Here is a 15,948-nt window from a genome sequence, read left to right as displayed (position 1 = left end):
GCGTTCTGCGAGCGAGCGGCGCCTCGTGGTTCCATCCCAAAGAGGCATGAAATCGCTCTCACGGACATTTTCCTGGACCGTTCCTACCTGGTGGAATGACCTGCCGATCTCAATTCGTGCTGCCGAGTCTGTAGCCATTCTTAAAAAACATCTTAAGACACATCTTTTCCATTTGCACTTGACCAATACAGAATAGCACTTACTGATCACCACAGCAACGACCAAAAGCGCACACTCCTGGATCATATCTACGTCTCTCATCCGGATTTGTGCCTTCAGGCGGGTATGTTACATAGTTATCATAACTATCAGAATCCAGTGTTCTGTATATTGCGTTCGTGAGTTTTTGTTGTAGATGGCTATTGCTGCGCGTTTAGCTAGAATACAAAACCAACCCATTGGGCCACTGAATCTGCATTAACGACAACAGCTGGGGCAACAGCCTTAGTCCTAATGGGTTGTAGCTATCTTAGCTATCAAAATCCAGTGTTCGGCACTTTGCGGACGTGAGTTTTGTTGTAGATGTCTGTCTTTAAAAAAAAAAAAAAAAAAAAAAAAAATGTTGTGTATTGTGCTAATTAATTGAGATTTCTTACAGCTCTTACAGGTTTTTGGCCTTGTCTGTTCCGTTGCTTCTATTACTCTCCCCTTTTTTGTAAGTCGCTTTGGATAAAAGCGTCTGCTAAATGATTAAATGTAAATGTAAATGTAAACTTGGTGCCAGATACCACAGCACACCTTCAGGGATCTAGTGGAGTCCATGCCTTGATGGGTCAGGTCTGTTTTATCCTCTACAGTAAGTTTAAAATAGTTTTAACAGCTTTAAGCTTTAAATTTGAAATAGTTTTAAATAGATAAGAGAGAGAGAGAGAGAGAGAGAGAGAGAGAGAGAGAGAGAGAGAGAGAGAGAGAGAGAGAGAGAGAGAGAGAGAGAGAGAGAGAGAGAGAGAGAGAGAGAGAGAGAGCCCAGATGTCAGGAACACAGACACCAGTTCAGTCTAGGCAGCACCGCCCTAGAGCACACAATGCAGTACACTTACCTCGGCCTGGTCATCACTGCATCGGGGAGTTTCAGTTTGGCAGTGAATGCTCTCAAAGACAAAGCTCGAAGAGCTCTATACGCCACTAAGAAAAAATTCCAAACCATTCAATTACCAATTCCAATCTGGATTAAAATATTTGATAGCTTGATAGCGCTGTATGGAAGTGAGGTTTGGGGTCCACTCAGTGATCAGAGCTACACTAGATGGGACAGGCATCCAAAAGAAGCCCTACACACTGAATTCTGCAAAATTATCCTAAAATTACAAAGAAAAACCCCCAATAATGCATGTAGGGCAGAATTAGGCAATTCCCATTGATTATTAATATGCAAAAAAAAGATCCCTCAAATTCTGGATACACCTAAAATCAAGTCCTACAGGATCGCTACATTTTAAAGCGTTACACCCAAGAACTGAACCCCGAAACAAGTCCCCTCAGTCGGCTGGTTCTGAGACTTACTAACCAGACTAACTCTACTAACACACACCAGTCTCAGACCAGCATTGTTTCTCACACTAAACATCAGAACAAACCAAATTATCAAACAATTGAAGAATATATATCTGGAACATTGGGATGAGGAAACTAAAACACAAAGTAAATTACAATTCTATCGAACTCCAAAATCAAATTATGAATTAGAAAAATATCTCCAGAGTATCAGAGACACAAAGCAGAGACGGATCCTGACCAAGTACAGGCTCAGTGAGCAGTCTGGCCATCGAGACGGGCAGACACAGAAAGAGCTGGTTACCCAGAGAGCAAAGGGTGTGTGTTCACTGTAGGACAGGAGAGATCGAGACAGAGACGCACTTTCTCCTTCACTGTAACACATACATTTCTATAAGAGACCTCTACTTTAATCAATTTAATACATTAATAAATAACTTTACAGCCATGACTGAAATAGAACAATACACAACAATAGCACTGGCTGCGAGACACGTGTGTGCGTGCCACAGCCTGAGAGACAGCAGGTGAGTGTGTGTGTAATGCATCTGACCTCAGTTTGTGTCCCTACTGTCCACCACAGTGACCCCCAGTATGTGTGTGTGTGTGTGTATATATGTTAAAACACTGTGGTATCAAATGTTCTAATTTGTTACACCGTTTATTTAAGTTCAAGTTATGTTATACTGTGTTATTGTATTGTATTTTTACATTCATGCCAATAAAGCAATCTTGAATTGTATAGGATTACCCATACACATTATTATTTATTTTTTTAGTTGTGTGCCAATGATTGTAACTTTTAATCAAAATAACTTCCTCTCCCTCTTGCAGTGACCTCTTCTCTGATGACGTGTTAACTGTTGCGAAGTGCGAGATCAACCTGTCACTCCCAGCAATAGCCAAGCACAACAATCCAATCAGATCCCCATGGAAAAATAAAAAAAATCTTATTCGAGAAGCCACTTTACTCGGATTTGCATCACAACGGAAGAAAACACTATCACAACTTCCGTTTCATGTCTACTTTAATGTATGTGTTCATAACACAGAACAAATGCATCTTACAAGGTATTTTGTTTTGCCAAGAACTTTATTCACAGCTTCCCTCAATAGGGTGCATTAAAGGCACAAGTGAATATTTGATCTGTACAGACAGAAATGAGATAGTAACAGAATATACTGCGTTTCTCTAAAAGTAAACGTTTTGGTCTCAAGTTTTTTGCTAAAAGAATAATCACTGCTTAGTCCGTGTGCTCTAAAATACTTCTTCATGGAGGTATAAAGTATATAAAAAAATTTGGTTTTAGGGAATTAGAGCTACATTGCAGAGGTACTTTGAAAGTAAGAATATATTTTAGTCTCTTATTCTGGAGTGTCAAGTATTATTTAGTATTATGTATTATGACCTTCATTTATGGTGTTTCTGAAAGATGGAGATGTACTCTTTGACATCATCAGGGGAGCCCATCACCACAGGTTCCCGTTGATGGATGTTATCAGGCTGGATGTCCAGGATGTTTGTGGTCCCTGTGGTGGCCATTCCTCCGGCCTGCTCCATTATGAAGGCCATGGGGTTGCACTCATAGAGAAGTCTGAGCTAAAGAGGGTGAAAGAATTTTACAAGTCTCTACCAGTCCCACCCACATTATTTATCCAGGAACATTTAGTTTTGGCTTCCTCCTATTGCTAGCTCCCTCTATAAGCCCTAGAAGGAGCCGTAGCAGACACGCAGGTGAGTGAAGCATTAAAAGCTTTCTCACTATGGTATTTGAAGTATGATACTGTGAAGTAACAGCACGGCACAAAGGTGTTTACACAAGTATCTGTAATGTAATGGATCCCCTTTCAGGTCTTACGGATAAGAGAGAATAAACACAGACACACCTGTAGATTTGACACCAAACAAAAGAACTGGAGCAAAGGTCATATACACTTTTCATGTTTTCACTTCCTTCATGCATTTCATTAAATAGCACAGTGTCCCCAAAACTATCTGGACACTAAGTGAATATATGAATGTCATAAATTAATAAAAACAATACATTACACTTGCATTGCACCTTTGGTTACTCTGAATGAACTTCATTGGAATTTGTTGGGAAAAGTTTGGTTGGTTCTAGAAGTTCTTCTTTAGAAGGTGCAGCTTAGGTGTCCAAATATGAGCAATAAATAATCTATCTGCAATGATTCAACTATCATCCTAGTCTAAATTACACAATATTCCCGTACATTATGAGTAAATGATAGTATATATAACTGAATATATGACTGTTTTCAGATTATAAGTGTTTAAAGGGTTAGTTCACCCAAAAGCGAGCGCCTGGAGGCGTATCGTGTGGGCGGAGCTAAAGAATGACGATCACAAACAAAGCAATAACGTCCTCAAGCGTGGAGAAACCCAATGGCTATCTCAGCTAATACAGATAATGATCCACAATCAAATCTGAGGTAAAAATAAATTGAACAGGAGAAACGGCAACATCAGGACGTCCGTCTCTGTGGTATGTACTGTATTTATGGGCCTGTCAACATTTCTGTGTCTTTACAAGCAGTTTTTGAGGACATGATTCGGTTTATGGACTATTGTATGCGACTAGACCTTAGAAGTAGCAAGCAAAACGGTTTTGCACGTCAGATTAGTGTAACGTTATACAGAACAACAATGGAGTAACCGTTAGTGCATTTGAATGACGAAGCATGCGATCGTATCGTTTACTGATGTTTACTCACACGACGAGCCAACAGCATAGATATTCGAAGCAGATTTACTCACCGGCTGCTTCCAAAGCAGGACCGAACCTTTATCGCTGGGACCGCTCCGTCAAAAACACACTTCTTTGGTATGATTTGGTGAAGTCCTGACAGCAGTGAACGGTGGAGATCCACTTTGAGACGCGACTCACGCGATGTTGTGAAGCTTCCCATCATTTCTGCGTTCAAATCGGTTCAAATGCAGCGCTGCCTTCCCGGAATGCTGTGCTGAAGCGTTGAAGTCGCTCGACGTCACCCATAGGAATAAAGTGGAGCGCGGGGTGCCACATAAGTGTTCATGGACGACTGGATCTGCACCTGAGAGACTGTTTACGGCATGCATTTCCTCTCTCTCGCTCTAGTCACACGCACCCTACCGGGAGAAGAGCCCGTACGGCCTATACAAGGACCTTACGTTCTATTCACGTCAAGTGGACCCATTCTCGAAAAAACTCTCCGAAACTTGTGAGAAACCGGAAGGAGTATTTTTGACACAGAAATACTCCATCAAACGTCCAACATCAGTTTTTGAAACTTTGTCTATGTTTAGGATGGGAATCCAAGTCTTTAACAGTGTAAAAAGATCAGTATGCATGAAACAGCATTTCACCCCCCCTTTAACAGAAGTTCCCTTTCAAAGCCTACAGTGAACGGCCGGTTTGGACTACAGCAGGAAGTGCAGGGATGTAATGGCGTCACTAGAACCGTTTGTTGACTAACCCTCCGCCCACAAGAACACACAAAATAGGGGGCGTGGTCTTGTTGCTCTCCCACGTGGAGAAGAGCGCGCATTCAGCGCTTGCATCTCCCTGTTATGGTAAGAGGCAGGACCTTTCCGGGCAAAGTGCGCTAAGCTGTTGTCCAATCACAACACGGGAAGCGCTGGCCCAATCAGAGCTCGTTACGTATTTCTGAAGAAGGGACTTCATAGAACAAGGAAATCATCAGGCCGTTTTTAGGACAGAGGAAAGCGCTGTACAGATAAGTCAATTGTGTGAAAAATACTGTGTTTTACACGCGAAACATGAACTTGTGTTATGTTGCACACTGTAAACATAATCAAAGCTTCGAAAACACGCAAAGAACGGGACCTTTAATGACTCACCCTAATGTCGTTCCACACCCGTAAGACCTCCGTTCATCTTCAGAACACATTTTAAGATATTTTATATTTAGTCCAACAGCGTATCCAAGTGTGTGCACACTATACTGTCCATTTCCAGAAAGGGAATAAAAACATCATCAAAGTAGTCCATATTTGACATCAGTTAATTAGAATCTCTTGAAGCATCGAAAATACATTTTGGTCCAAAAATAACAAAAACTACGACTTTATTCAGCATTGTCTTCTCTTCCTTGTTTGTGTTAAAACCTCCAATAAAGATTAAAATGCTTGTGAATCAGTGAATCGATCAATGATTCGGATCGCATGCCAAACTGCTGAAATCACGTGACACTGGCGATCCGAATCATTGATCGATTCGCTGATTCATAACCGTTTGAATCTTTATTTGAGGATTGAACACAAACAACAAGAGAAGACAATGTTGAATTAAGTTGTAGTTTTTGTTATTTTTGGACCAAAATGTTTTTTCAATGCTTCAAGAGATTCTAACTAACTGATGTCACATATGGACTACTTTGATGATGTTTTTATTCCCTTTCTGGACATGGACAGTATAGTGTGCATACACTTAGATACGCTGTCAGACTAAATATAAAATATCTTAAACTGTGTTCTGAAGATGAACGGAACGACATTAGGGTGAGTCATTAATAACTTCAATTTCATTTTTGAATGAACTAACCCTTTAAGAGCATTTCAGAAAAAAACCCAGTTGATTTATTGGCGTCCATGTCAACAGTGAATGTAAACAATGTTTAGGAAAGTACCTTTCCTTTGGGGCTCTTCACATTTGCAGGGTAAAGGAAGATTCCTCCATAAACAAGCGTCCGATGCACATCCGCCACCATTGAGCCTACATAACGGGCTCCATAGGGAGCACTACCATCCTGAACACATTTGTATAGTTATACTCCATGCGTGCTCTTTAGTAGCTGGATATTATAAAATAATCAATGTTTATTTTCAGATGTACCATGTTTTTGCTAATTAAAAATATATATTTTTTAGGAAAAAATGCATACTGAACCTCCGGGAACTTTTTCTTCTGCAGGTACTCTGTGACGGCAGGATCGAAATAAAGGGCATAACCTTCATTCAGACTGTAGATCTTCCCCTTCTTCTTAATCTTCACATCTCTGTCCACCAGAATGAACTCCCCAATAGCCTAACATATAAATGCATTAATGCATGTGTAAGATCTGTCAATCACTACAGTAAATAACTTTATCCTCAGTTAAAAAAAGGAGGAGAATAGACATATTTACAGTAATGACAGTCTTAAAGGGTTAGGTCACCCAAAACTGAACATTCTGTCCTCATTTAATCACCCTTGTGTTGTTCCAAACCCATAAGACTTTTGTTCATATTTGAAATACAAATGAAGATATTTTGAATCAAATCTGAGCCAGTTCTGTATTCTCCATTGACAGCCTACGCAACTACCACTTTGACGATTCAAAAAGTTCATAAAGCGATCGTAAACTTAATCCATATGAATTTGATGGTTTAGTCCAAATTTTATGAGGGGGCACAATTGCTTTATGATAAACAGACTGAATTTTATTCCCCTAAAAGATTCACCTGTTTCTAAGAGTGTATACAGTTGTCTCATATAGCCGTATGAATCATATCATTTCAAGCTGCAAATTATTAACTACACATAGCTGCACATTCTTGGCTTGCTTTGTGTAGACTGAATAAACTTTGTAATACCGACTTATTCACTGCTAAATGATCCCAAAAGTGATGTGTCAAAAATAGTGTAAGAAAAACTGACTCACTGGATCTAACATGAAGCAGTTGACTCCCTGACCAGTGGAGAGGACAATCATGGTGGCACTGCCGTACAGTGCATATCCAGCTGCCACTATGTTTCTACCAGACTGCAGGGCATCTTTCTCAGACGGCTCGCTGTCTGTGCACTGTGAACAGAGCAGGCATTAAAGTGTGTTAAGATACTACGGTGGAATCCACCTGACTGTCATGGGCTGTATACTTGCAAATCTATTACATATATTCAGTCTTACCTTTCTGTAGATGGCAAATATGGTCCCAATCGAAGCAAGGCAGTCAATGTTGGATGAACCATCAAGAGGGTCAAAGCAAACCACATATTTACCCTTGAACACATGCAAGAAGTTGTAATTAAATATTTTTAAAGTAATGGTGCATCTTGACTTGCATTACAGAAATTGAATGATGTTGCTCTTTCATATGAAATCCTCCTTTAACCTTACACAGACAGACACACACACACACACACACACACACACACACACACACACACACACACACACACACACACACACACACACACACACACACACACACACACACACACACACACACACACACACACACACACACGCATGCGCACACCTGGCTTGTGTCTTATTTTAACTTCATATGAGGTTCCCTCAGCTTTTGCCTAATGTATTTCCATGACTTTTAGTTATGTATGATTAGTGGATAGTTTTTAACAAGTCATTTTATAAAAAGTGAACTCGATTTTCTCAAGAGCAGAGAACTAATTACATTTCCAAGTTTCCATGGAATTAAATTTCCATGATGTTTACGATATTATTAACTGTGTAATATCCAGGACTGGAAAAGGCCTTTTTAAAACTCCCTGAATGCCCTGGTTTTCTATGACTATGGGACCCCAATTAATAGTACATCTTTGCACATGTATCTAAGTTCCCTATTCTTGAATCTCCGATTAGATTTCTGAGCAACAATGCAGGTAAAGGCCTGAATTTCACTCCAAACAAGTTAAGATCTACAGGCATGCATCTCTACCTAGCAGCTGAAATCAGTTAGAGTCATGTGACTAAGTCTCAATGTTCTGCACAGGAAATGCAAGTATATCTGGAAACACACACTTTTCCATTCTTGGAATAGTCTGTGAAAAGTTGCTGTGAACTCAAAGTCTATGTTCTGGTAAACACTTTCAACAAAATATATCTTGACAAAAGGATTTATAATTAAACACTTACAGGAGTACCTTACCCGTCTATCTGGCTCCACAATGATTGCACTGTCATTTTCCTCAGTGACCAGTACACATGAGGTGAATGAGGATTTGATCATGTTTATGACGAGGTCATTGGAAAGGATGTCCAGCTTCTTAACCTGGTCACCTGTCACATTGGTGCTTCCTGCAATGCCATACCTGCCAGAAATATTTCAAAGTCATCAGTTGATTTATATCAGAGGGTCTTAAAGGAGTTTTTGGGTATTATTTCTCAATGCTTCTTTACAGAAGTGTCGTATAAAAGCAACATCACACTACTTCCAGTATAACAGCAGCACTGTTTGCTCATGTGACACTGCAAACATAATCTATGTAATGGATACACTGCATAATAATAAACAAACTTGTGATATAAAAGGACATTTTTTGAAAAGGCAATAGAAGTACAAAGGTTTTTTAGTTCTGCTCTAAATGAAAGGCATTTAATTGACTACAGGCTTTTATTTGAGGAATTACAGGACTATTATGTTGAATGTTGAGAAGTAAACGGTTTCCAAAGAAGAACACTGATACAGTATACTTGAAAAATAAATTTACTTGGAAAGTAAAAATACTTCACTACTGTCCACCTCTGGTTATAACAGTGAATTATGCATTATTACCAGCCAATAACCCTAAAATATACCCTATAGTAAGTACATGTTGTTAATTATATTAATCTTGTTGTCCCTCAAATCGGATTGGCTGATTGAAATGTTGTTCCAGGATCAACAAGGATTTGATCCAGGAACTTGGTGAAATCACGTTTTCGTGTGGAGGCTAGTAATGAAATGCGATACTGTTTTTAAACTTAAACAAGCAAGTTTGTTTTTGCAACTCAACGCTTTGGAGTCCCAATCGATGTGTCAAAGGTGTGCATGAGAAATATGCTACTCACAGGTGCGCAATACCTGCTTTCCTGACAGCGCTCGAGATGGCTTTTACAGCCGTGCACATCGCGTTCAGAAGTGTTGTCAGCTCGCCCGTGCCTTTGGCTTTCCTGCCCTCTTCAAGCAGAAATCTCGTCAAAGTCACAACATTGGTGTCAAACGATCCTCGGTCTGACATGACTGCAGATTTAAAGATAACTCGCGCTAATGTAAACAAAGAAAAACTCGCAGTTAAATGAATGATCAATTCATGCAACTCATTCAATCGCGGAAACAACAACAAAATATGAAGGCGGAAACGGTGCTGGAAAGGGGTGTATGGAGCGTTGGACAGCTAAACCAATGAGAAGTGCGCAGCCAGAGGTTTAGAGGTGTGTGTGACTGACTGCGTGGAAGTTTCAAAACAATGTTGCATTGTGGAAACTGGGCAGTGAGTGAAAGCCCCCCTCATGCCTGATCTCTGCTGTGTCATCATGATCACGTTTGGCTGGCGAGCTGTCATTAGCGCACTATACGAATGACAGCATTTTTTAGGGTGAAATCAGGTTCTTTCTTCTGTTGTGTAATGTTATAATATTTAAAACCAAAATGTCCTTCAGAGAATGGTTTAAAATGAGTTGCTTTTCAGAGAATTGTCAACTATAAATGTAAGGCAAAGTCTTCAATCTGCCACACTGTAAAACATTTTTTAGAAAAAAAGTTACCTGGTTGCCTTAATTTTTAGTTCATTTAAATAAAATTAATACAATAAAAGTTACTACAATAAAAGAGTTAATACAATAAAAAAATGTGAGATTCGACAACCTTTATTAATATATTATTAAAAGTTTTTGTAAGCATATTGGATAATTGTGTGTGTTTTATTTCTGATGACGCAGTGAAACATGCCAAATGCTATTTTCATGATTTATCGAATTTTTTTATGTGGTTCAGATACAATAATATTTAGATTTTCTATCCATTAAACAAATTTCCTTCGGTGTATCAACTCAAATTTTTTATTTCAATAAACTTACTTTTATAAGTTAAACCAACAAAATCCAACAATTTTTTTTTACAGTTCATGTTTGTTCTGTAGGTTTTAGTTTGTCTCCCATACTGGTCAGGCTGGTTTATTGGCTGGATTTAGAACTTGGTTTAATTCATTTTTTTCTCAGTTCACCTGAAAATAGAGGTAGATGTGCAAGAGATTTACTGAAACAAACTTCAGACATTTCTCAAAAACAGACATTTCTCAAAACAGACCGTATGAAAAGTAGGCTAAGCTGTGGGCTATATGCAATTTACAGCCATGCAGGGCTACTTGGCTATAGGGAATTATCATGCAAAAACATTTACGCTGTGAATATTCATAATTTTCCACACAACGAGAAAGATACAATACAAGAGTTTTGTAAACAATTTAAGTCTTACTGTTTTAGATAGGCCTTGCCAGGTGTTTAAAAGCCCAATATGTAATTTTCGCTTATTCAAAACAAAGACATAGCTTGATGATGCATTGGCTTGAATCATGGGAGTTGTTGTCTTCACCTTTAAAGCTGGTGGAAAAGAAAATATTAAAGATTTATCAACATTAGGATGTCATTGATAGGCGAAGCATTAACACGGCACGTGTCCTGTTTAAAATGGCTTATTTCTCTGGATTTAAACATTCTTGGAAACATTTAAGTACACAAGTCAACGAAATATATAACATTGTTCTAATGGATTTTGGATAGTTTAATCCCCAAATTTTACATATTGTGCCTTTAATTTGTGGGGTGGGTGGGTGGGTGGGTGGTGGTTGGTTACATTTTGTTTATTCTGACGCTATGCTGAATTACCTATAGTAACCACTAGAGGTCAGCCCTGATTAAGTTTTTTATTTATTGGAGAAGTCATTAAGTACAAATAACTTTGAAGAAATAGAATCAAAAGATCCTCTGTATTTTTCGTATAGTTCCTTCTGCAGTTAAGTATAATAACATATAAAACAAATATAAAATACACACATATGCGCACACACAAGCATACACAGATACATGCCACATAAATACACGCAAACACTTTTGCCATAAAACATGGGAACCCATTATAAGGTATTCAGAGGGAGGAGGCAGAGGACACTTGGAGGAAACCAATGTCGACCCAGTTTGAGTTCAGGCTAAGATCCATTCCAGGGTTTAGCAAACTGGTCTTTCTTTTTCCTTAAAAAAGAGCCATATATGTTCCAGGTCAAGTGTATTTGTGAGTAAGGGGTGGCTGAGAGGCATGATGAGACCATTTCAGCAAGTTCTCATAAACTTTGAATAAAAACAGACTGAATATTCAAATAAAGAGTAATAAGAACTACCACCATCCAAGGCTGTTAACTAGACCCTTTTTTTTTATTAATATTTTTTTTCATTAATATTTTTTTTCCCTTCCTGGATTGCCAGAACTACTATGTCCATGTGAAAGCATTCAAGATGCTGCTGTTAGACTTTATAATATCTTCAGAAATTCTCTCACACTGTATGGTATGTCCATGCAGCCAGTTCAATTCAAGAAACTGGTTAACACTGTAATGGCCTAGACCTATACTATCTGAAGCTACATCTAACCTCAAACCAGCGATCAGCCGCAAACAAACTAAAATAATTATCATGGATCATTCAGGTAATGCATATATAAACTTTTGAATGGGGTCACTTTTAAAAATTCAGTAATGTTGTAGTTTTTTTTCAGAACATTTAGTTTTTGAATAAATGAGTTTAAACGTTTAGGTTTTGGAAAGTTTTGGATCATATTAAAGATTTAACATTTAGTAAAACCAAAGTGCATGTTGTTAGCCTGACTTGAGCATGTGCCCCAGGAAATCTATAGCTATATAATTAGCACAAACTTAAAATAGCCTAATAATTATTATAATAATTTGGTTAAAAATAGCTCATAAATTAATATAATATAATTTCAGTTTTAGTTTGTATTTTGTAGCTTTTTTAGGGCAGTTCTAAATGTAAACCTTTGACCAAAACTGTATCTCCACATGCAAGTTTTCTGGTTGGTTACTTATTCAGCTCCACATTAGGTCATTAAAAATAATAAATAAATAAATACATAAATAAAACTGTCAGAACATATAGTTTATAAATGAGTTTAATAATTAGAACAGAAGTGAGAACATTCAGGCTTTGGTTAGTTTTTGGTCAATATTTCCAGTGGGCCTGTTGATATAGTAGCTAAGCAGTAAGAGGAGCACCTGCCTTTGTGTACTTATTTGTACGTCACGCTCTCACGTCAGGGAACATGTATTGTGCGCCCGGGTTTGGTGAAGCACGATCCGTGCTGCTCTTGTGCGCATGAGCGAAGAGGACACTTCACCGGGACTTTTACGAAGGGAGCGCAGGGACGGGAGAGGGACGTACAAACAAACTTCTTTGGGAAAAAAAACCAAAAAGGTAATTCAGTGTTCCTTTTTAAAAACCGCTGACCGCGTACTTATAAACTAGACTTTATAGCTCACTTCAGGGCGCGTGCGAAACCTGATCCAGCAGCTACAGCAGGTCTGCAAACACTTGTGGTTTTCTGTGGGATATGTTAAGCTGAAAAAAATGCCTTAGGTTAAATATAATGAGAAAACAAATCAATTGTTACAGTGGTATAAAAAACAACGAAAGTAAGCTGCAGTACCAACGACAGAATAAATGCCGTGGGCGATTGTAGATGCATGTCGCACGACTCCTGTTACTTCTCAAAGCAAGATAAGAGAGATTGCAATATCATTTTAATGGTTAACAGGGTCAGATCTGTGTGGGAAAAAGAGTTTTCTTCTGATGTTGTGTGTTGAGACTAGCCAGTGAACCGATGATTGTGACCCCGTGTTTTACACACCTGTTCGATATAAATTATGTAAATAGAGAGTTTTGCATGTATATCCTTTGTGTCAGGAAGCATGCATGCGCTCTTATTTTTTGTCCCGCTACACCATGCGTTTGAGTTTTATGTTTGTTAATTATTTATTTTGGTGTATGGGATACAAGTTGTCTGCTAAATGCTTAGTTTAGGTTTAGTTCTCCCAGCTGAGTAAGGGAGAGCATGGTTACACTGTTTCAAGGTCTGTAACTCTGTTTTTGTCTTAACTTTGATAAAATGTTACTATAGCCTATTTGTTTGTTAAATAATTAAAGTAGTTTAAAAATCTACAACTTAGACCTAAACTGTATAAGTAAAGTGAGTGCATGGTGTTACAACTTCCCCCACTGCCAGATGGGTTGTGTTACATTAATAGAATACATAGAAATGTGTCAGTTTGTGAAAGAAATGTGTTAAATGTATGATATATCCCTGTAGCTATTTTCTTAATGATTGTTATGACACTCCCGGTCTCCCCTAGTAGAAATAAATTTCCCTGTATACATGAAGTCCAGCAAATTTAGAAACTTTTCAGATGCAGTCCACAGGTCGCTCGACAGGAAGTAATTGTGATGGTCGCCTTTCCTGTGCACATTTCAGGAAGTTTTAACTGATTTTCATGATAACCTCACTGTAAATGACGGATGTCCTGAAGCTGTTTGATGATGGTTTTAGTTATTGAATAGAAGTTTCATGAAATTGTTTTTTCACTAATTTATTTATCGTCACCTTAGTGTCCAGGAAAACGTATTCCTAGTTGTACTACCTAAATCTGCTGTGCACCTTAAAATATACTGAAAACCACCTTAATAATGCAGGTGACCTAAAACAGAATGCTACCTGATGAATCAAAGTTCACCACAAATGACATATCAATAAACCGTGACATTACAAACAAAGACTAGACAGCACACCGCGTCATACAAACAAAGACAAAACTCCATCAGGGTAACTCATGTGACACTAAAGTGATGGCATAAACATTCACTAAACAACGTAATATATAACATTAAATGCCCTAAATAAGCACATCATTACTATTTATTTATTTAAACTTTAAAATAACCAGATGTAACTTCTGCGACTGTCATTTTATACATGACATGATTTTTTCATAGTGCATCTTTTCATCAAGGTCCGAGAGAGGACTTTTAGTCTGAAACACTGAGATATAACTTGTGCATTGTGCGTGCAGTGTTGGCATGCTCATTCTTCCAGGTTGGCATCACTGCCATGTACAGTCTGCGAGAGACTCTCACAAAGACATCATTATACTCTAGTGAAAAGGATTGTCAGCGACCTACAAATATTATCACCACCAGAAATGAAACCTCTGTTTGGTCGGTCTTAAACAAGGGAGCCTGTTCCCCGTTCAAATATCATTTACTGGATGCATTCACCAGTCGTTTCAACAGCAGACAATTTTTAAATTCTTCTTTGTTGGATTGGATTCCTCTCCTATTCCAGTTGTGCTCCTCAAGGAGCCTGTGACCTCTTAGACCACATTAAACTTGACATAGTAAATTTTGAAAGGGGCTAATCCAGAGGAAAATTGGCACGTCCACAGGGTGTAAACTGTTCGGTTCTGCTCCGAAACTATGAATGGAAGAAGGCTTTGTGATGCAGAGACATCTTTTGGAGGCAATCCCAGTTGTTTAAAGAGGGAACTGTTTCTAGATGAAAGTCTTCTAAAGCTCCTTTCACCAAAGACATAATGAAAGACCATATTTGAGATTCCTGTCTGCCTTTATGCTTGCTTTCCACAGGGATTCTTATTGTTAAAAGCAAGTTTGCCTGACGTTTTCTTTGGAGCTGAGTGCTGTTCATGGGTGGCAATGTGGCCATTTCAAATAAGAAGATGCAGTGTGCAGCTGTATGTGAATTTCACTTTCTGCCCATGTTAACACATACATGCTCCTGTCAATTTGAAAACAATGGGATGTTCTATACACATGGTGTCCCTCATTAAATATTTATCCTCTTCTATTTGGTTTGTACATGAATTTGTTAGCAACAGCCGGCTTGGTTTCCGATTACTTACCGCTACAACTACAGTTAAAAAGGATAGATAGACCCAGAAGTCATTTACTCGCCCTCATGTTGTTCCAAACTTCTATGATTGACTATCTTCTGTGAGACAAAAAATGGTGCTTAGACGTTCTTCAAAATATCTTTTTTCGCAGAAGAAAGGAAATCCACGCAGGTTTTAAACAACTGTGGAAACGAAGATGTGTATGTTCAAGCCTTTGTGGACATATGGCAGAAGCCTCCTCAATTTGCACCTTGCTGAGAAAGCTTTCCACGTTGGGATCAAAGCTCAGTTCATGGTGAAGGGAACTGTCACCTACATCCCTCTCTCTCTCAGGCTGTAAAATCCACACTGTCGCGGGCGCCTGTTTATACAGAGGAAATTACTTCCACTTTGCTGCTTGGTTAGAATTGTTTGCAAATCTAATCTACCCCCTTTAACATAGCTCGCTCCAAGCCTACCAAACATCTCTAGAATCTCTCACTATATTGTGGATGGGTTACCATGACTTTAGGCTGGTTTCTAAAACTGCTTCTAATAGATTTGTTTTGTTGTACATAAAGTTTATTCTCGAAAAGCAAGATTTTATTTCTGTTTAATTACTTCAGCTGTTCAAAATGCTTGGTTTTAATGCTTTCGAATGAAGTCTTTTATGGTCTGAAAGGCTTTATATATATATATATATATATATATATATATATATATATATATATATATATATATATATATATATATAATATATATATATATATATATATAATATATTAGG

At 38.3% G+C, this 15,948-nt stretch overlaps 2 protein-coding genes across 2 annotated transcripts in view; one reads left to right on the top strand and one right to left on the bottom strand.

Annotated features, from left to right (window-relative positions):
• Nucleotides 1-2,504: 2,504 nt before the first annotated feature.
• fbp1a (fructose-1,6-bisphosphatase 1a) lies at nucleotides 2,505-9,606 on the bottom strand. Its single transcript, XM_067438279.1, has 7 exons — nucleotides 9,286-9,606; nucleotides 8,384-8,546; nucleotides 7,402-7,494; nucleotides 7,156-7,296; nucleotides 6,402-6,539; nucleotides 6,142-6,261; nucleotides 2,505-3,094 (listed from the first exon to the last, which is right to left on the bottom strand). The coding sequence occupies exons 1-7, from the start codon at nucleotides 9,453-9,455 to the stop codon at nucleotides 2,906-2,908; spliced, it is 1,014 nt and encodes a 337-aa protein (XP_067294380.1). The 5' UTR covers nucleotides 9,456-9,606; the 3' UTR covers nucleotides 2,505-2,905.
• A 2,959-nt stretch (nucleotides 9,607-12,565) lies between these two features.
• The window catches only part of kank1a (KN motif and ankyrin repeat domains 1a), a 57,133-nt gene continuing 53,750 nt past the window's right edge, over nucleotides 12,566-15,948 (top strand). Inside the window, exon 1 of the mRNA XM_067438278.1 lies at nucleotides 12,566-12,696. The gene's annotated coding sequence lies outside the window, so the exon portion shown is untranslated. The remainder of the gene's footprint in view (nucleotides 12,697-15,948) is intronic.

The sequence above is a fragment of the Pseudorasbora parva genome, chromosome 3, assembly GCF_024679245.1.
Source record: "Pseudorasbora parva isolate DD20220531a chromosome 3, ASM2467924v1, whole genome shotgun sequence".
Classification (NCBI taxonomy): Eukaryota; Metazoa; Chordata; class Actinopteri; order Cypriniformes; family Gobionidae; genus Pseudorasbora; species Pseudorasbora parva.
Note: the sequence above shows the minus strand (reverse complement) of the source record. Positions and strands in the feature narration are given on the sequence as shown.